General features: G+C 51.4%; 1 protein-coding gene across 1 annotated transcript in view; it reads right to left on the reverse strand.

Annotated features, from left to right (window-relative positions):
• Positions 1 to 5,222: 5,222 nt before the first annotated feature.
• SLC8A2 (solute carrier family 8 member A2) overlaps positions 5,223 to 20,151 on the reverse strand; it is a 33,390-nt gene continuing 18,461 nt past the window's right edge. The window contains exons 5-10 of the mRNA XM_061135994.1: positions 15,492 to 15,595; positions 15,329 to 15,346; positions 13,908 to 14,032; positions 13,504 to 13,603; positions 8,860 to 9,138; positions 5,223 to 6,392 (exon numbers count right to left, since the gene is read on the reverse strand). Of these exons, the coding sequence (XP_060991977.1) occupies positions 6,016 to 6,392; positions 8,860 to 9,138; positions 13,504 to 13,603; positions 13,908 to 14,032; positions 15,329 to 15,346; positions 15,492 to 15,595 (1,003 nt within the window). The 3' untranslated portion in view covers positions 5,223 to 6,015. The remainder of the gene's footprint in view (positions 6,393 to 8,859; positions 9,139 to 13,503; positions 13,604 to 13,907; positions 14,033 to 15,328; positions 15,347 to 15,491; positions 15,596 to 20,151) is intronic.

A 20,151-nucleotide genomic window follows, 5' to 3' on the forward strand; every position in this document is an offset into this window, starting at 1 on the left:
AGACAGATGAAGCAGAGGAAATGCGCAGTTCAGAGTCTGGGAACGTTAGAGGATCAGGACTGGATCCAGATAAAGACCTTAATCTCAGAACAGGTGATGCACAGACTTAGACAACAAACTTATGGGTGTCAGGGGTGGGGGCAAGGGTCAGGGGAAGGGACAGTTAGAGAGTTTGGGATGGACATGTACACATGGCTATATTTACAACGCATAACCAACAAGGACCTACTGTATAGCATGTGGAACTCTGCTCAATGTTGTGTGGAAGCCTGGATGGGAGGGGAGTTTGGGGGAGAATGGATACATGTATGTTTGGCTGAGTTCCTTCACGGTTCTTCTGAAACTATCACAACATTGTTAATCTGCTATACCCCAATACAAAATAAAAAGGTTTTTTTTTTTTTTTTTAAAGAGCAGGCGATACAAAGAATATGGGGCTCTTTGGCATTAGTTTCAGTGGTGATTTCATACCTAGAATCTGATTGCTTTTCAGAGCATCAACTCTACTAGTTTCTGCAAAGCTTTCTGCAGAAGAGACTGTTCATTGCTCCTCAACATCCAATCTCTCATCTTTCCTCTATGACTTTTATTTATTTATTTTTCCTCTATGACCTTTAGCATGATGACTCAGAACTAAAACTATATTTTCCCTAGCTCCTCTTCCAGCTCAATGAAGCCAAATGGTTCAGATCTGGACACTAAGATGTAGAAGGAAGCGATACGTGGAACTCCCAGGTGAAAGCCTTACAGAGGATGGTGGATCCGGCACCTCTCCTCCCCTCTCCCTTCTTCTGGTTGCATGATGACATCATGGAGGTGCGCCATCTTGGACCAAATAGATGAGGGTCATATTTCAGCTATGTCAGAGCAACAAGTAGAGCAGCTACTTTGCATGCTTCCCTGGCAGCTCAGACAGTAAAGAATCTGCCTGCAGTGCGGGAGACCTGGGTTCGATCCCTGGGTCAGGAAGATACCCTGAAAAGGGGAATGGCAACCCACTCCAGTATTCTTGCCTAGGAAATCCCATGCACAAAAGAGCTACAGTCCCTGGGGTTGCAAAGAGTCAGACAGGACTGAACGACTAACACTTTCACTTTCCTGAAATAGAGCTGCCGTACCAGCTGTGAACTGTTACACGAGAGAGAAATAAATTCTAATCTTATTTAAACCACTACTATTTTGGATCTCTGCTAGTCACATCTAAACTCATACCTAATTGCTATTAATAAAAAAAAAGAATAGGAAGCTCTTATGGGGCTCCCCTGGCGGCTCAAAGGGTAAAGAATCTGCCTGCAATGCGGGAGACCTGGGTTTGATCCCTGGGTCGGGAAGATCCCCTGGAGAAGGAAACGGCAACCCACTCCAGTATTCTTGCCTGGAGGATCCCATGGACAGAGGAACATGGCGGGCTACAGTCCATGGGGTCGCAGAGTCAGACACGACTGACATTTTACACTTCTGAGGGCTTACATAGAGCACCTCTCCAGGTTCCAGAAACCAGCCTGGCAGGACAGGAGTGGGAACATCTTATCTGCCCACCATCCCTTGTCTGTTTCCCTACACCATGCACAGCCTTGTTAATATCTCCTTTTTAACACTTGCCTAAGTCACCCAGTTCGGTGACATGGACGTCCTGCAGTGTCTTACTGCAGAGTCCTTGCCCTCACATGTCCCAGCGAGAGACCACCACCTCTGGCACCCTGCTGGGCATCTGTTTCCCCCACCACAGTGTCAGCCTGGAAAGAACAGGGCCCAGTGACATTTCGGTCACTGCAGTGTCCCATGCATAGCACCAGACACAGGCAGGCACCCAATGGACAAGTGAATGAAAGGATCCCAAGGTCTGCAGGGAGAGGAAGGCATACTCCCCCTTGTCTATTTCTTGTCCCCTGGGCCTGATGATTGAACAACTGAGACTCAGGTGACAAAGCAGTTCATGGGAAGTCTTGCATTTCTCTGTCCTTTTGAGGCTAGTTGTTCCTGGATGGGGTGTGTGTGTGTGTGTGTAAATGAGCAAGTAAACTGGAAAGTATAACTATTCCCATCTACTAAGCTCTTTCTTTGTTGTTCACTCACTAAGTCGTATCTGACTCTCTGGGACCCCATGAACTGCAGCACACCGGGCTTCCCTGTCCTTCACTATCTCCCAGAGTTTGCTTAGACTTAATGTCCATTGAGTCAGTGATGCCATCCAACAATCTCATCTTCTGTAGCCCCCTTACCCTCTTGCCTAAGCTCTTACTGTTGTTAGCTGTTAGTCTAAAAAATATATATGTATGTTTAATACAATAATCATACAATTAAATATAATTTAATACAATAATCTTGTGAAACAGGGACTTCTTACTATTAGTTCCTATTATTATTAGGCACTATTAGTTCCTATTATTATTGAAAGTGAAATTGTTAAAGTCGCTCAGTTGTCTCCAACTCTGAGACCCCACCAGGCTCCTCTGTCCATGGAATTTCCCAGGCAAGAATACCAGAGTGGGTAGCCATTCCCTTCTTCAGGAGATCTTCCTGACCCAGGGATTGAATCCAAGTCTCCCCCATTGCATGCAGATTCATAGAGATAAAGATGGTAAACATCGAGCCACCAGGGAAGCCCCATCTTATTACTATTACTATATTATCCCCATTTTCCAGATGAAGGAACTGAAGCACCAAGACATTAAATCATAATGCTATGTCATCTCCTATGACAAATAATTCAAATTGCTCCCAAGCTGCCCCTCGGAACGCCTTGCATCCAGGTGAGTAACATGGCGTTGCTAGTGAGGTGAATGGGCATCTGTGATACTCCTTCTTGTGTCCACATCCCAAGCTCTGGAGATGCCCTTCTTTGAAGCCAAGATCCCACTCCTCTTCCTGTCCCCAGGCTCACACTTTTCCCTGCCTCCGTCCCTGTTGTCCTGGTTCACATCTGGTATAATTAGAGGTGTCCTGCTCCTGTTCTGCACCCTGGATGTCATCTCTGCCGTTCCTCGCTGTGGGACTTTGGGCAAGTTGCTTCCTCTCTCTGAGCCTCAGTTTCCTCACTGGTAGAAGGGTGTGACTCTGAGGACTGATGGCAGACCGCGTGAGGCTGAGCCCAGCACACTGCAGGCGTCACGGCGCTCCTTAATGCCCGCGGCTGTTGGCACTGGTCTCACCAGCGTCAGGTCCCTTGCCTTCAGCGCCCTCTTGCTCCACACCTCTTCCCACCTTGCAGGAAAAGCTCTCTCAGGCCCCATAGCTTCCTCTAGAAACTATTTCTCTCAAGATTCTCCAGAGTCTGATCTACATGCTCTGACTCAGTTTCCCCACCTTCTACCCACTCCTCACTCTGCCTCAGTCTGACTTCTGCTCCCACATTCTCCCCTCAACTGTTCACATCAAGATCTAAACCCAAGGGGAGTCTCTAAGCTCTCATCTTCCTCCACGTCTTCACGGCCTTGGGTCCTGCTGACCACGCCCTCATTCTAGAAACTTCTCTTGGCTTCAGGTGCCCCACTCTCTTGGTTTCCCACCAACTTCTCTGGCTTCTTCCCCTCGACAGGTCTCCCCCGTTCCATGTGGCCCTTAGGTGTTAGGGGTCCTCAAGGCACTGCTTTCTTCTCCTGTTACCCAGGCCCCAGGGCAGCCCACCCCCTCCTGTGGCTTGGTGACACCTCTTTGCCAACAAACCCCAAATCTCTCTCAAGTGCAGCTCCCTGGGCTGAGCTCAAGGTGTCCCCCGGATATCTCTTCACCCTGACGTCCCCTCTAGGTGTCTCACAGGCACCTCACGTTCGGCATGAGCTCACCTGAATCTTCTGAGCCTGTCCTTCGTACTTATCCCCACTTGGTTCTCCAAGCCCTCACTCTCTGGGATGGAAATTCTTCGCACTGTCCAGTGCCTCCCTCCTAGACCTACTCCCCACGTGTCCACACTCCATTCTTGCCTGTAGGATTCAACCACTTGCAAGACGACCAAACAGTCATTAACTCACAAGGCTGGACACTTTTAAAACAGGCTGTGCCCTTTATCGGGACACACACACACACACACACACACACACACACAAATCCTCTGAGAAGGTTACCTGATTTCTTTAGGAAACCCCCATCAACCCCAGCTCTCTTCCTTAGGCAACGTAGGATCCTTCTCTTTTGTGTTCCCGGGATACCCTATGATGTAGAAGAGTTTGTGGCGGAGGGAATGGGGGCGTGGCTAGGGAAAGTTCCTTGGTGGCGAGGGGCCGCCGTGGCCAGGGAAGCGCTTGGGTGATGGATGGGGGTGTGGCCAGTGAAGCTCCTGTGTGGAAGGGCGTGGCCTGGGAAGCTCTTGGGTGAAGGATTGGGGCGTGGCTAGTGAAGCTCCCGGGTAATAAGTAGGGGCGTGGCGAAGGGAAGCTCTGCGTGGACCTTCAGAGTGGCTGGTGCAAGCAGGCGTGTCCTGCAGAGGATGCTGGGAACACGGAAAAACCCAGGTTACTTGGTGTATTTTCCAGTTGCCCAAATCTCAAAGACTTCATTAGCTCTCTCGTCGTGAATTTCAACTTCCCACGGGGAGGCCGTTTTTCCAGGCAGAATTTCAGTTTTATGGCAACTTTTACAGAAATCACAAAGAGACAGCGACTAGTGCTGATGAGCTGGGAGTAGAGAAGGGAGTGGGCAACAGGTCTGGGATATGGGGGGCGATGCACAACAGGAGGATAGGACGCTAAAAACCGGTGGGAAGCAGGGTGTTATGGGGGTGCAGGGTCATCCTCAGGGTCCCAAGAAGTAGGCAGCACTCCTCACACCCCAAGTATGTCCTTTGGGCAGGAAACATCAACAGTAAGAAAATGTACATGGCCGACCAGCAGATAGGTGGCCTCCAAAGTTAAAAACGCCCGCCCAGACCCCCCGGCCCCCATCCCACCCTCCCACCCACCCCTGCTCCCCATCAGGCAGAGATGTGGCAGCATTTGCTGGCTTGTAGCATTGGTCCTCTGGGACCCTCGGTCTCCTCTTCGAGGGTCCTGCCCAAATTGGCTGGCACTGAGGGCAAAGTGAGCCTTCTAGATTGTCGGGGGAGATTGGCTATACTCCCGTGGATCCCCGGCCTCCTTCCCAAAGCCGCTTCTCACGGCTGGGGGTGTCTGCTGCCCTCTCAAAAGAAAAGTCTGTCATCCCCCCTTTTCCCCAAGTCATGCACCCTCCCGCATCCCCCCTCCCCCAAACACACTATATACACACACAGGCCCCCTCCCCTCCAAGGCATGGCTGGGCTCTCAGAGGTAGTGGAGGCAAGTGGGGGCTCTGGAATGTGAGAAGTTACGGGTCCAAAGTGTGCCTCCTCCAGCTCTGAAACCCCAAACGTCTCCCCTTCCCTCCATTCTCCAAGCCTCGAGAATTAGCGTCCTCCCAAGGGCCTGAGTGGAGAAATCGGAGGTGGGGGAGGAGGGAGGTGTGTCCCCTCCCCCCTGCATGCACCCACCTGTCCCCCTACCCCCGGAGGCCGATGGAGCTCCCTGAGGTTTGGGGGAAGGGCTGAGATCCATGACATCCTGGGATGGATCGGCCTCCTTCATGGGCCCCTCAGGGAGGGCTAAGTTCTGAGGTCCTGGGGCACAGGTTCCTGGAAGGAGGTGGGGGTGTTCCTTTTGAGGACCGGGGGTTTATGGGATGGAGCAAGGCTGGCAGTCTCAGGAGAGAGATGGAGAGGGTCACAGATGGGGGATGGTTCTCGGGGGAGGGGCCTCGAGGTGGAAATATCTCCAGGAACAAAGCCAGTAACTAACAGGGAAAAGGGCAAGAGTTGCAGGTAACTGCAGGAGCTGTTCTTTGTAGGAGGACCTGGGGAGGCTCCGGATAAGAAGACTGAAGGCTGTTAGTGGGGACGGAGGACTGGGTGAGGCCGGTGGGGTGGGGGGGGGGGTCGATCACGTCCCTGGGGAACAGGCGACCGAGTCCCCGGAGAGGAGGTTGCATCTCCGGGGGACAAAGAGGATGCAGTCCAGCACGGATGCAGCGGTCTCGAGGCTAGAGGCCGAGTCCCTGCGGAGGGCCCTAGAAGCCCCGGATGTGGCAGTAAGCTTCGAGGCTGGCGAAGAGGATGTAGAGGAACCAGAGGCCCAGGAACAGCGCGGTGGTGGCGAGCTTGGGGCCGCGCGGGCCGCCCAGCTCGCCGCCGATGTGCGGCCGGCGGCGGTAGAGCAGCACAGCGATGCCCACGAAGGCGAAGACGGTGAAGAGCGTGACGGAGAAGGCCAGCGTGCCAGTGCGCACCTCGAAGGGGCGGCCCTGCACCGCCCAGTACACGGCGGCCACCGACCAGGCCACGCCCAGGCCCAGGAACACGTTCACGGCGTTGGAGCCCGTCACGTTGCCAATGGACGCGTCGGCACACTGGTCCTGCAGCGCCGCCACCTTGCTGGCGAACGTGTCTGCGGGGCGGGGACACCGAGGGTCAGAGGGCGCTCAGCGGGTGACACCCTTCCCCCATCGCAAGCATCCTCCAGGTGACTGAAGCCCCCCATCGCAAGCATCCTTCAGTCACCTGGTTCCCAGAGAGACCCACCAGCACCCCGCTGACCCCGAGGATCCAGCGTGGTCAGAGCTCCAGCAGAGGGCCCCATGGATTCAATATGTCAACTGAATTCTCGCCCCCAAAGCCACCAATGGGATGTCCCATAGAACTAAGGTGGTGGGAAATGGTAGAAACCAGACGATTTCCCTCTTCTGGAGCTCTGTGCCCTTGATCCCACCCAGGGGGCAAAGTGAAAGTGTTAGTCGCTCAGTCGTGTGGGACTGACTGTTTGCGACCCCCATGGGCGGTAGCCCACCAGGCTCCTCTTGCCCGTGGGATTCTCCAGGTAAGAAAACTGGAGTGGTCTGCCATTTCCTTCTCCAGGGGATCTTCTCCACCCAGGGATCGAACGTGGGTCTCCCACATTGAGGGCAGATTCTTTACCATCTGAGCCACCAGGGAAACCCAAAGTCAGTTGCTAGACCTGTACCTGCTGGCTATAGACCCGGTTGCCTGTTTTGTTATGGAAGGTGTCTGCATCCAATGGAATGCACTACCTGCTCTCTGGAACTCATCATTTTTCTCCAGGGGACTCACTGCCTGCTTTCTAAGGGGTTAGTCTGCATGCAATGCATGATCTATGCAGTGTCTGCATGCAGTGTCTGGATCCACTACCCACTCTCTGGAACTCAGCACTTCTATGGGACCTGCTTCGTGATTTCTATCAAGTCCTCACCTTAGTCTATAAAACACTCTCCCATCACCTGTCTTTTCAATGCCCTGCCACATTCTTTGTATGGAATCTATCATCTCGTTTTTACATTTCCCACCACCTCTATGGGACATCTCATTATTTGCCTTGGGGCGAGGATTCAGTGGACATATTCAATCTATGGGGTCCCCTGCCTAGTTTCTATTATTCCCCAAAATAGCCTATGTTCTATGGGCTCTGCTGCTTGCTCTGTGTGGGACTTGCTGCCTGCTTTCTGTGGGATTTGTTGCCTGCCTTTTGTAGAATTCAGTCTACTTCGTGTGGGACACACTGCCATATTGTTGTGGAATCTACTCTATTCTGTAGGGCCTGCTGCCTACTTTCTCTGGGACTCACTGCCTGCTTTTGATGGGAATCACTACCTGTTTCCCATGAGTCACCTCCTGCCTGTTTCCACAGGCCCGGTCACCCCATTGCCACCTGTCTGGACAAATGTCAGGCCCCACCCACACGGCAGCTCTTGCCCATCAGTTCCCCGCTTGGCTTCTGTCGAGCCTACAGCTTCGCTTCTCCGGCCTCCATCCATTTCTAGCTATCTTGCTAAGTTCGCAGGTCTCTAGAGTTGAGGGCAGGCCTCAGAACCGTTCACCGTGGTGGCTTTCTGCAGGCCCCACCACCTGCTTTCTGGGCCTACAGCACCACCACCTGGTTGGTGAATGCATTTGCTGATGAGGAAAAGAAAGGTGTCAGGCTCTGAGCTTAGTCTTCTCCCTCCTGTAGGAGTTTCTGTCTGTGCCACCTGGTTTCTCAGGGACCCTCCCTCAGATTTGGGGGGAAGAAGAGATTCCTGGCCGTGGTGATTCAATAGAATATATGCTGTCATCTCTGAGTCTTCTTTCTATGGCATTTCCTCCCACATCTGGTTTCTGCCCGGCCCCTCATCTTAGTTAAAGCTTTGATGGCTTTAACTGGCCTGGTTAAAGCCTGGTGGCCTGGTTCTGATCATGCCCAGGAACAGAGGTCCGTGGAATTTCCCATCGGGTCCCTTGGCAGGGGGAGGGGAGGTGAATATTAATATCTTGTTTCTGTGGAACTCACTGCATGGTTTCTATGAAGTCCCCACCTTCTTTCTATGCCCCTCCCCCTCCAACACCTGTCTCTTCAATGTCCTGCCACTTTCTTCTGATAAAATCCATCATCTGGTTTCTACCATTTCCTACCACCTTACTTCTATGGGACATTCCACCTGGTTGCTTTCGGGGAGAATTCAAGTCACATGGCTCAGTGGTTAAAAAAAAAAAAAAAATCCACCTGCCAATGCATGAGACGTGGATGCAATGGGCCAGGAAGATCCCTTGGAGAATGAAATGGCAATCCACTCCAGAATTCTTGCCTGGGAAATCCCATAGAAAGAGGAGCTTGGCGGGCTACAGTCCATGGGGTCACAAAAAGTCAGACTCGATTTAGTGACTAAATAACAACAACAAATTGAATCCATGGGCTCCCCCCACCTAGACTCTATTATACCCACCTTCCTATTCCCAAGGCACCCACCAGACTTGGTTCTGTGTGATTCTTCCACCTTATTTCTGCAGGACCTTTCTCCTAGGCTCCTCTACCTGCCTGGCTTCTCTGAGACCCTCCCCCAACAAGTGGTCTCCCGAGAGGTTACCGGGGATGGAGGTGCCCAGGGCCACGAAGACAACAGCGTTGACAGAGTCCTTGAGGCCAACGGTGCAGCCGAAGTGGGAGGCGAGGTCCCCGATGAGGGCGGTGAGCAGCCCAATGACCAGGATGCAGACACCGAAGCAGGCCCAGCCGTGGCAGTACTCGGTGGGGGGCACGCAGGCAAACAGAACCTTCCAGAACACCGTCAGGAAGTGCATGACGTAGTCAAAGCAGGACGGCAGCCGCTCCTCCCGGGACCCGTCCTCCTCCTCCTCCTCGTCCCCTGTGGGCACACGACCCAGCTGGGGCACACGCCCGTGCCTCCTTCCTTGCCTACAGAGCCCCCCTTCTGTTCAGCTTCCAGACAGTCTCACTCCCAGATGAATTACTTTCCCAGAATCCCTTGCAGCTAGGAGACTGTCTGGGCCCAGGTAAAAATATTCACTTTCCCAGAATCACCTGAAGCTAGAGGAGGCCACATGCCCAGCTAAAAATATCCAGTTTCCCAGGATCCCTTCTGCTAGGGGTGGCCAGATCCCTAGCTAAAGATATGGCTTTTCCCAGAAGCTTTTACCGTCACTGGCAGTCATGTCTGCCCCTAGAAATATTCACTTCCTCTGATTCATCACAGCTGACAGTAGCCACATGCTCAGCTAAAGGTGCTCAATTTTCCAGAATCCCCTGAACCTAGAGAGAACCCTGTACCCAGCTAACATTAGTCACTTCCCCAGAATCCCTTGGGGCTATCAACAGTGCTGTCCTCAGGTAAAAATATTCACGTCCCCAGAATTCCTTGCAGCCAGCAGCAGTCATGTCCTCAGTTAAACACTCGCTTCCCAGAATCCCTTGCAGCAGGGGCAACATGACCCGTCTGGTCAAGAGACATAAACAGAGGGTTTCTGGAAAGCTCTAGCTTTCCTGATAGGGGTACTGTTATCATGGATGTGCTTTCTGAGTTTTGTAAAGGATGCCTCATCCTAAGTTGTTTGTGTCACCTATGGTGACTGAATTTAACCCACTTTTGACCTGCAGTGATTTGTGTAATGGGAAAGTGCAAATGAAATGTTTTCCTACCCTCACCCAAAACTGATAAGCAGAAAGCAATGAATGAGAAGCAAAGAACACACTTGAGTGTGCCAAGAATTACATCTGGAGGGATACTGATAAGAAACACTGTAACCCCTGACCAGTGGCTCCAAGCAAGTCAGGGAATAAAAGACCAGCAACCAAATTATGAAGCCACTTTCCACGGTCTCGCTCATTGGCTCCTTGGAATGTCAAGGAGCAGAGGACAGCCGGTGGCCATGGAGGCAGAGACTGGCGGATTTGGGGATTGGGGTCATATATCCCTTTCCTACTTTTCCAGCTCACATAGCCACTTGGCTTAAATAAAATAAGTAAAATGGAACTGGAAATTAGAACAACTGGAAACTCAAATGCAACAGGCACTCTGCTCCTTCCTGTTTCTGGGCCTTTTTTTCCCCGCCTGAAATATGGACTTGTTACCCGGAGGTACCGCAGCCATCTTGCAACCATGAGGGCAACAGCTGAGAATGGGAAAGAGAAATAAAGAAGGAGCCTGGGCCTTTAATGAACATTACTAGGCTGCTGCTAACTTTTATTGCCTCCTACAGATTTTTTTTTTGTTCCATGGGAGAAATAAACTAGTGTGCTTAAGCCACTTAGGGTCGAGTTTTCTGTAGTCGGTCACTGAATGAATCCCGAACTGACCACATGGCTCAGGCTGGAGCAGGGAGGGCACACTCTTAGGAAGGAGGGGGCTGCTATCATTGCATCTCTTGGGGCTTCTCCCTTCCCTGTTCCAAATCCTGCCTTAGCTCCCCATTGCTCAGACCCAGGCCCACACTCCCACACTTCCAGTACCCACAGGCTCTGGCCTCTGCTTACTTCTCCAGCACCTCTCATCTAGAGGGAGCTTTATGAGTATGCTGTGGTTCTGGATCTGACATTTTGGTATCAAATACTGGATCCGCTGTGTGATCTTGAATCAGTGTCCTAACCTCTCTGAGCCTCCAAATAGCTATTTGAAAAATGGAAGCAACAATTGGAACTGCCTCGAGAAGGCTGTGATGATTGCATGAGTCAGGCCCTGTGATGTGGTCTCCATGGGACCCGGCACATCTCCACTGCAATTGTTATTGTTCTGGCCATTGCTGTTGAAGGCCTTTTCCAGTGCCTGGGGGGATTCAAAGATGCTCAAAACCAAGTCCAGCCTGCAAAGAACATTCCACCGAGAACGGGAGGTAAAGGAAATACAAAAGCTCCTCTAAGTGCAAGGTGGGACATGATTCATCCCCTAAGGAAGCGAGAACCAAAACGCTTTGTGTTCACAGGAGGAACCAAAAGCCATTTGCGGAACAAGTACAAAATGATCAGGCCCTAACCCGGAGACTCTGGGGACACTCATTAAATGAGTTCCCACAGGAAATGGACTTCAAAGCTGCCTGACACTCAACCCATCTTCATCATTATCATCATTATAGTGATTATTGTTACTGTTATTATTATCACTACTTCCTCTAATCTAATCACCTGCTTTCTACAGACTTGTGGCCTCTACGACCACCATCTCATGTCCACGGTTTCAGTTTTATGAACCCTCTTATGTTCACCACGTCCCTAGAGACATTGTTCCGGCTTCCCACTGTTCTTGAAGCTCAAATTGCTTGCCACATCCTCCGAAACCTTGCCTGACCCATCTCCTGCCAGTTTTTAATTTTATTTACTTATTTATTTGATCGTGTGGCATATGGGACCTTAGTTCCCCAACCAGGGATGGAACCCGTGCCCCCTGCATTGGGAGCCCAGAGCCTTAACCACTGCACCACCAGGAAGTCACTCCTGCCAGTTTTGACAGTCTCAGCTCATATCCCCTCCCACCCTCTCCCACTTCCTTCCATAGGCTCTCTCTCTCCAGAAGCGTCCCTCATTTAAAACATTCCATGGCTCCCCATTGCATCTAAAATGACACCCAAGCCCTCTCCTGTGGCCTCTAAGGCCTTAGGGGTCTGGACCCTGCTTGCCTCCAACCTCATCCCAGTCCTCTTCTTCATGCCTGAAACCAGTCACCATCCCCAAATGTGCCATAATCTCCCACATTTCCATATGCAACATCTCCCTCCACCTGGCACTCTCTTCCTGGTCAAATAAGAACTCCTATTTCTATTTGAAGACTCAGATCAGAAGCCTCCTCCTCCAGGAAGCCCTCCTTGACCTTCAAGTTGGGTCAGACACTGATCTGGGCTCCCCCAACCCAGGCCTGCCCACTCTGGCTCATCATTCTTTTGTGGCAGGTCTGTCTTCCCCATTGGACAGTGAGCTCTGTGAGAACAGGGCCCAAGCTGTCATGAGCATTTCTTTGTCTCCAGCAATGTCCCTACATCAGACTGGGGCCAGAGAATCCCTTCCCCAGTGGTGCTAGTAAAAAACCCGCCTGCCGATGCAGGAGACCTAAGAGACACAGGTTCAATCCCTGAGTCAGGAAGATGCCCTGAAGAAGGAAATGGCAACCCACTCCAGTATTCTTGCCTGGAAAGCCTCATGGACAGAGGAGCCTTGTGGGCTACAGTCCATGGGGTTGCAGAGTTGGGCACAACTTAGCACCTGGACAGCAACAACAGAAACAAGTGTACTATTTAGGTACTCAAAACTGATTGATCCTAATGCAAATAAATGTACAATACAATAAACTCATGGATGATATATACATAAAAAAGAAATAGATGTTGAAAGAAGAATGTGGCTTCAGAGGGGATGCCCCTTCCCTTCTAATAGGCTTACAATCTGGTGTCTCTGGGCCTGCTACCTGGTACTTTTCCATCCCTGACGCCTGGCTTCTTTTGATCCCACCAACCAGTTTCTTTCCAACCACAATTCATTGTGTGTGTTTAGTTTCCACCAGGGTTGGCCTCCACAAAGAAAATCTGATGCTGTGCAAGGGACAGAAGTCCTGAGTTCCACCCTGGCTCTTTCTGGATTCCCTGTGGGACTTCAGGCCAGTTCCTCCTATGTCTCTGGGCCTCAGTTTCCCCAATCTCTATCACAGAGTCTCCAAGTCTGTGAATCCATGTCATCATACATCTGGCCACAGGGGGGCAGTGTGGGCCTTCTGAGGCCTAAGGGGTGAGAACCACTGGGGTGGGAGAGTTGGGTGCCCTGGTGACTGTCTCCATGGTAACAGAGGAGCCCAGGCCCAGTAGGGGAGGCCGCATCATTTAACCTGTTTCCACCCTCCAATTGCCTGAATGCCAGGAGAAAGTCCAGGCTGGGACCCCTCCTTCCCACAGCTCTCCACCTCTGATCCTGTCTCCACCAACTTTCTGCCTCTCTCTCTGGCCTTCTGCTTCCTCATTCTCTACATCTTTCATGCTGTCTCTGCACCTCTGTCCTTCCCCAGGATTCTGTGTGCTTTTCTGTGTGTCTGTCTCTCCTATTTGTATTCATTCCCTATCTTTTCCTTTGTTTCTCTGTATCTTGGTCTTTTTCTTAGCGTTTCCCTGCGTCTCTCCTGTCTTCTCTCTGACCTTTTCTCCTTGTCCCTCTTCCCTTCTCCTTTTCATTTCTCTTTTTCTGTCTGTCTCTGTCTCTTCATCCCTCTCTTCTTCCTCTCTCCTCCCTCCCCACTTACCTGCGCTCACCGTAATTGCCTCTAAAAACTGCTCTCTCCACGAGTGAGTCCCAATCACCAAAGCCAAGTTCGTTTTCTTGATGAGTTTATCCACCGTATTCTGGGGATGAGAGGGTGGGAAGAGACCATGGTCCATGACCACTTTAGGGGAGCTCCATGAGGGGTCCTGGGGATGGGGGCTCACACTCCATGCTCAGGGGTCCTCAACTTTCCATAGCTGGGTTCTACTAGCAAGAAGGGACAAGGGAGGTGTGTGCTGTCCGTGGTGCTAACGGAGGGATGTGGAGGGTGCCTTCAGACCTTGGGTGCCCCCCCTGTGACCCTCATAGTTGATCCCCTCTTGGACTCTCCCCAAGGAAATGATCCAGGCAAGACTCCAGAAAGGTGGGCCCCCAGAAAATCACCTTAAAATCATATGACTCCTCAATGATGACTTCCAGTCGACAGTTTTCCCCGAGAACCGGCTTGCCCATTTCTGCTATCCTCCGAGCCTCTTCCTCCTCGGCCGTCAGTTTCCTGTCCCCGTCCCCTGCAGCATGAGGGATGGGAGTTAGACTCCAGGGCACCTGCGATGCCTTCACTACCTCTTCCCATCCATAAAGAAAACACTGCTCTTCTCTGGGATGCCTCCTTGGTAAGGCTTCCTCAGCCTGTCCCAACCTCCCATCTGACCACCCCCTTCCCCAAACAGAGGCCCAGCTCCCACATGCTGGTCCATGAAGTTCTGTTGGTGGAGCCTGAGGTTCATATAGTATAGGGGCTGTGTGACCATGGGCAATGCCTTAGTCTCACTGTGCCTCAGTGTTCATATCTACAGAATGGGTACAATAACTACCGACCTCATAAGGTGGTTATGAGAGTTAAAGGAGTTAATTCATGTGAAGGGCTTAGAACAGTTCCTGGCACACAATAATCAAAAATGTTACTTTATTATGATCACCGCCATCACCAATACCACCCTGTGGAAGAGGTTTTATATAATTATATATAATATATAAAATATATAATAGAAAATATATTATCTATTTAGATAAATAGATTTATATTGATTATATATATATATATATATATAAAATACTGGCCCTTTGCTCCAAGCCCAGCACCAACCCAGTCCTAGGTCTCAAAAGAAAGCCACCCACCAACCAAGAACACTCTCAAAACTATGCTTGAGTGAGAAATGACTTTTACTGTGTTAAGCTACTGGGATTTGTGGGCCTATTTCTTACAGCAGCTTGTATTACTTACCCTGACTAATACAATCTTCAGCCTATCCCTAATCTTAACCCCCAACCTCAATTCTGATCTCAACTCCAAAACTACTCCGTCACTATCTCCAAGCCCCTAACCCTAGTCCGAACTCTCATCCCAAATCTCTGACCTAGGCCCCAGCTCTAGCCTTAAATCCTTCAAACTCACCTCAAATTCCAACCTTAGCTTTGACCTCAATCTGGCCCCAGTTCTAATCAGATCCCACCACAAACCCAGAAGCCAATCTCCATCTTAATTTTAGCTTTGACCCAGTCCTAATACTGATCTGAAACCCCAACCCTGACCCAGTTCTATTTGACCCCAAACCTGATTCCCGCTGATGCCACCACAAACCCACATCAGATTCTGTGACTTACTTTCTCCCCCATCTTAACTACAAACAAAACATGATCTTGGCCTTTAAGCCTGTCACCCCAATTTCACATTGGTCCCACCAAATTGATCACACCTGCAATCTGCCTCAAACCTGATCTGGAGGGGAGGTTGAGGCCTGACCCACCCCCAAGACCCTCCCTCCAGTGACCCCCTCCCAAAGCCCAGAAGTAACTCCACTCACCTTGGTTGAGTAGCAGAGCTGGGGAGAGACAAAGACAGGGAGAAGGTGAGATCTTCTCTGGGAAGCTCAGATCCATGAACTTGAAGGGTCCACAACTGAACCTCCAGAGGTCCCCCCACCCTGGACCCCTTACCTCTCCCACAGCCCACCCATCACCCCTCACCTGAAATCCCTCGTTTAAGCCACTGTGGCTGGCCCAGCTCAATGAAGAAATTATCCTTTTTCTCATATTCCTCGTCATCAACTATCTTCACCTGAAGAGTTTTCCTGAAGGGAGAGGCAGAATCCCCAGCATAAGGCCCCCTCCCCATGACTCACCAATAACTCTCCCATTAGCCAATTGGCACTCGCTCCATCTCAGACTCTGTAATCTCATTTCATCCTCACAATCACCCTGGGGGAAAGGTTCTTCTTATCCCCATTTGACAGAGACAAGCTCAGAAACATCTGAAGAAGCTGCTATTATTGTTCAGTTGCTCAGTCAGGTCCGACTCTGCGACCCACAGACAGCAGCACGCCCAGCTTCCCTGTCCTTCACTATCTCCCGGAGTTTGTTCAAACTCATGTCCATTGAGTCGATGATGCCATCCAACCATCTCACCCTCTGTCACCCCCTTCTCCTGTCCTCAATCTTTCCAGCAACAGGGTCTTTTCCAAAGAGTTGGATCTTTGCCGAGTTTGTATTAAATATTGACCTGAGGACCTCTCTTGTGGTCTAGTGGTTAAGATTCTGCACTTCCAATGCAGGGGACACAGGTTCGATCCCTGGTTGGGAACTAAGATCCCACATGTGGTGCGGCGTGGCCAAAACAAAAAGAAGAAATTAAAAACACTCAAAATAAGTATCAACCTGAGGGATCCTGATAAAACCAACGTTAGACTGGGTGCTTCCTCTGCTCAAATCATTCACATGAACTTCCCTGGTGGTCCAATGGTTAAGAGTCCACCTGGCAAAGAAGGGAATGCGGGTTCGATCCCTGGCCTGGGAGGATTCCACGGGCCACGGGGAGCTAAGCCTGTGTGCAACAACAAAGACCCAGCACCACAAAAAAATAAACAAACAACAACCCCCCAAAAAACAAACAAACCAACCAAGCAAAAACCATTCACATGGCTTCCATCTCATGGAGAATAAAAGCCAAAGTCCCGAGAATGGCTCACAAGGCCCCTTGCAATCTGGCCCTCATCCCCCTCTTGGCTTCCCATCCCTCTCTGCTCACACACTCACCCCAGCAACAATGGCCTCCTCGCTGTTCCTAGAACGTAATAACAAGCCTGCTTGTGCCTCAGGGTCTTTGCACTGGTTGTTCCTTCCACTGAGAACACTGTTCCCCCATACTCATTCCCTCAATTCCTCCAGTTCTCTGTTCAAACTTTACCTTCTTTCTCAATGAGACCCACTCCCTCCACCTCCTTTAATAGTGAAACTCATGCCTGCCCCTACCCCAGCGCCCTTGGTCTCCTTCCCATGCTCCATGTCTTTGTTGTTTCAAATCATCTTCTAACACACCACCCAACAGGTTTATCTTGTTTGTTGTTTTCCATTTGTCTCTTCGCATTAAGATGTAAGTTCCTCCAAGGCAGCAATCTTTGTTCATTTGTTCTTTGTTGTATCCCCAGTGCCCAGAACAGTGCTGGGCATATAGTGTGCCCTCCACAGACAGCTGTTAACTCAAATTCTTCAGCCTGCAAGACCCCCAACTTCCTGCCCCTTGTCCTCATTTGGAGGGGTAACAGAGTGCTAACTGATTTTCTCAGCATCCCGGCTGCCATGGTAACCAGGGAATAGGAGGGGAGAAACAGCCAGAAGTTATCCATCCCCTTCAGGTACACAACAGGCCCCCCTTGATTATGAAGACCCACAACCCCACAAAAACCCACAGCTCTGCCACTAGCAGCTATCTCAGCTGTAGAAACCACAAGGCCTGGCCCCAGAACCCAGAAACACAAACACCCAGCCCACACAGTCACCCAGGAGAGGAAGCACAGCCAATCACACAGCCCACACCCACACACCATCATACCCTGCAGCCATTCCCTATGCAGTGGCAAAGTCGCACGGAACCAGATGCCAATTAGCACAACACCCCCACCACAGCCTGGGCAACAATGCCAACCTGTAAGACCCCTGCTGTGATTCCATGTAGAATTTCCTTCCTTATACCTCACTCTTTATGCCTCCTGGTGTCTCTGTTTATTCAGTCTCTCCCCGGCTCTCTGCCTTTCTCTCTGTGTTTCTCCTCTCCCCATCTCCATCTCTCAGTGTCGGAGAGACTGAATGGAACAGAATGGAACAGCCAAACTCGACACAATCTAAGCAAAAGGGTCTCAACCATACAGACATATCTCAACACCTGAACGCCCACGACACCCAAAGATGGACACACAAGACAGTCACGAGGGGACAGACGCGCACGTCCACCTTCACCCATTCTCGGTTTCAAGACATTTAAAAGTTTCCATTGGTTGAAAGAACGGCAGCCCCCCACCCCTACCCCACCCAACCTTAGGAGTGGGTTGGGAGCTGTCCACGGTGCTGAAACGCCGCAGCCAGGTGGGGTCGTCTCCTGACATGCTCCTCACAGACTCTGACACACGTAGACAGCTGCCGACACGCTGACACGCTGACAGGGTGATACACACACATACACACACTTCCAACACTCATTCACTTGCAGACATGCTGCGGTCCACTGACGCCCAGTGACAACGGGCACCGACCGGCACCCTGACAAGTGTGCCCTCACAGGACCCAAAAGGAGGAGAAACCCAACCGGCAGCGGGCAGCAAGAGGGACTGGAGCCAGCTGAGGGCAGGACTTCCTGAAGTCAAAGGAAGCAGCTCTCGGAGTATGGAATTAACCGATATACACCATTATATAGAAAATAGATAAGCAGCAAGGATTCACTGTATGGCACAGGGAACTATATTCAATATCTTGTAATAACCTATAATGGAAAAGAATCTGAAAAAGAATATATATATATGTATATATACATATGGCTGAACCACTTAGCTGTACATCTGAAACGATCACAAAATTGTAAATCAACTATAGTTCAGTTTAAATTGATCATTTTTAAAAAAGGAAACAGCCTGACATTCTGTCATCCTCATGCCCTCCTTGTTTCCTGGAAACTCCACTTTCCCACCCCTCACAGGCTCTGATTTCACACCCAGTCTCTTTCTCTTCCTATCTTCCATTCTCTCCTGCTGACCCGAACTCTTCTCTCTCTGTAGCATCAGCAGGACTTTTCCTTCCCCGAGTCCCCCTGGGGTCCTCTCAGAGAGAAGAATGTCTCTCTTTACCTCCCCGCACCTCTATTCCGTTCAATCTTCCTCCATCTCAGTCTCCAATCTCTATTTCCCTCTCTTTTATTGGGGGGGGGGCTCACCAGGTGGCACGAGGGATCTTAGTTCCCCCACCAGGGATCGAACCTGTGGCCCCTGCATTGGGAGCGCAGAGTCTTAGCCACCGGACCACCAGGGAAGTCCCTCTTTCCCCTTCTCTTGCTGGGCCTCTGTCACTCAAATTCCATCTCATTCCGTCTGTCTCTAAGTCTGTGCCTTTCTGTCTCGCTCCTGCCCACTCTCCTTTCTCTCTCTGACTCTCCACTACTCGGGCTCTGTCTCTCTTTCACCAGGTCTCGTCTATCTCCCTGTCTTTCACCATCTGGTTGCCTCTCTGTCTCTCTCTTGCATCTGTCCCCGCTACCCCACCTCTGGGAGTCTCTCTTACCTCTCCGTGTTGATCCTGCCTGGGGTCAGCCCTCCAGCCTGGTTGTTTCTCGAAGCATCTCTAATTAGCGCCTGCCCATCAGAGAAAGGATGTGTTTCCCTAAACGCTAATTAGCCTCCTGCTCTCTGTCTTCTGAAACCACAGCTGGAAGCCTGGGTGGGGGCGGAGGGCAGAGGGTGTCCCAGCCTGGGGAAGCCGTTAGAGGGGGAAGTGTGGGGAGGAGACGGTCTGTGGAAGCCCGCGGCCGCAGGCGGAAAGTTGATTGGAAGCCGTAGACTCCAAGGAGGACTGGGACAAGCAGAAAGACAACTCCCTCCACGCCCTCTGCCTCTTGGGTGTGAGAGATGGGACCTGGAAGGGTGCGCTGGGCCCTCAACCCAAGTCAGAACAGAGAGAGACGGAAAGGTACGCGGAGTCTGTGACTGAAATATAACCCGAGTCAGAGAGCTGGATCCTGGGGACACAGATCTAGAGATGGACACAAACTCTCCCGAGAGACGCAGACGCCTCCAGGAGAGGCGGAGAGGCAGGGTGAACAGTGAGCAGCTGAGCTGGAGGCCGAGCCCCAGAGGCTGGGAGGCGGGGCGGGAGGGGGCGCCGTGGGGGCTCTGCTCGGCGCGGGGAGCGTGGGCGGCGGGAAGAAGGAGACAGACGGGCGTGCGGGGGCGGAAGGGAGCGGGCGGGAGCCGGGATGTGAGGCTACCGGCACACTCACCGGGAGACTCGGGCATCTGCGCAAGGGGGTGGCCGGGTGTCTGGGCGTGAGAACAGTCCTGACTCTGTGTCCGTGACTTTGCGTGTCTGTATGTGCCGGGTGCGCCTGTTGGTTGTGTCTGTCTACATACGTAACGTAGCCAGCTTCTCTCCGGAGACTCGGTCTCCCACATCCCAGCCCTCCTTTCCCGTGTCTCTTCCTAGGCCCCGGTATTCCTACTCGACTTTCCCCAAAGCCTCGCCCACATTCCCCCTACCCAAGACCTCCACTCCTTCCACCTGCCCACCTCCTTTAGGGCACGCCCGGTCTCCTTAGACCCCGCCCTCTTCCGCTGTCCTTAGTCTTTGCCTTGCGTCCTAGCCGTGAAAT

The sequence above is a fragment of the Dama dama genome, chromosome 4 (assembly GCF_033118175.1).
Source record: "Dama dama isolate Ldn47 chromosome 4, ASM3311817v1, whole genome shotgun sequence".
Taxonomy (NCBI): domain Eukaryota; kingdom Metazoa; phylum Chordata; class Mammalia; order Artiodactyla; family Cervidae; genus Dama; species Dama dama.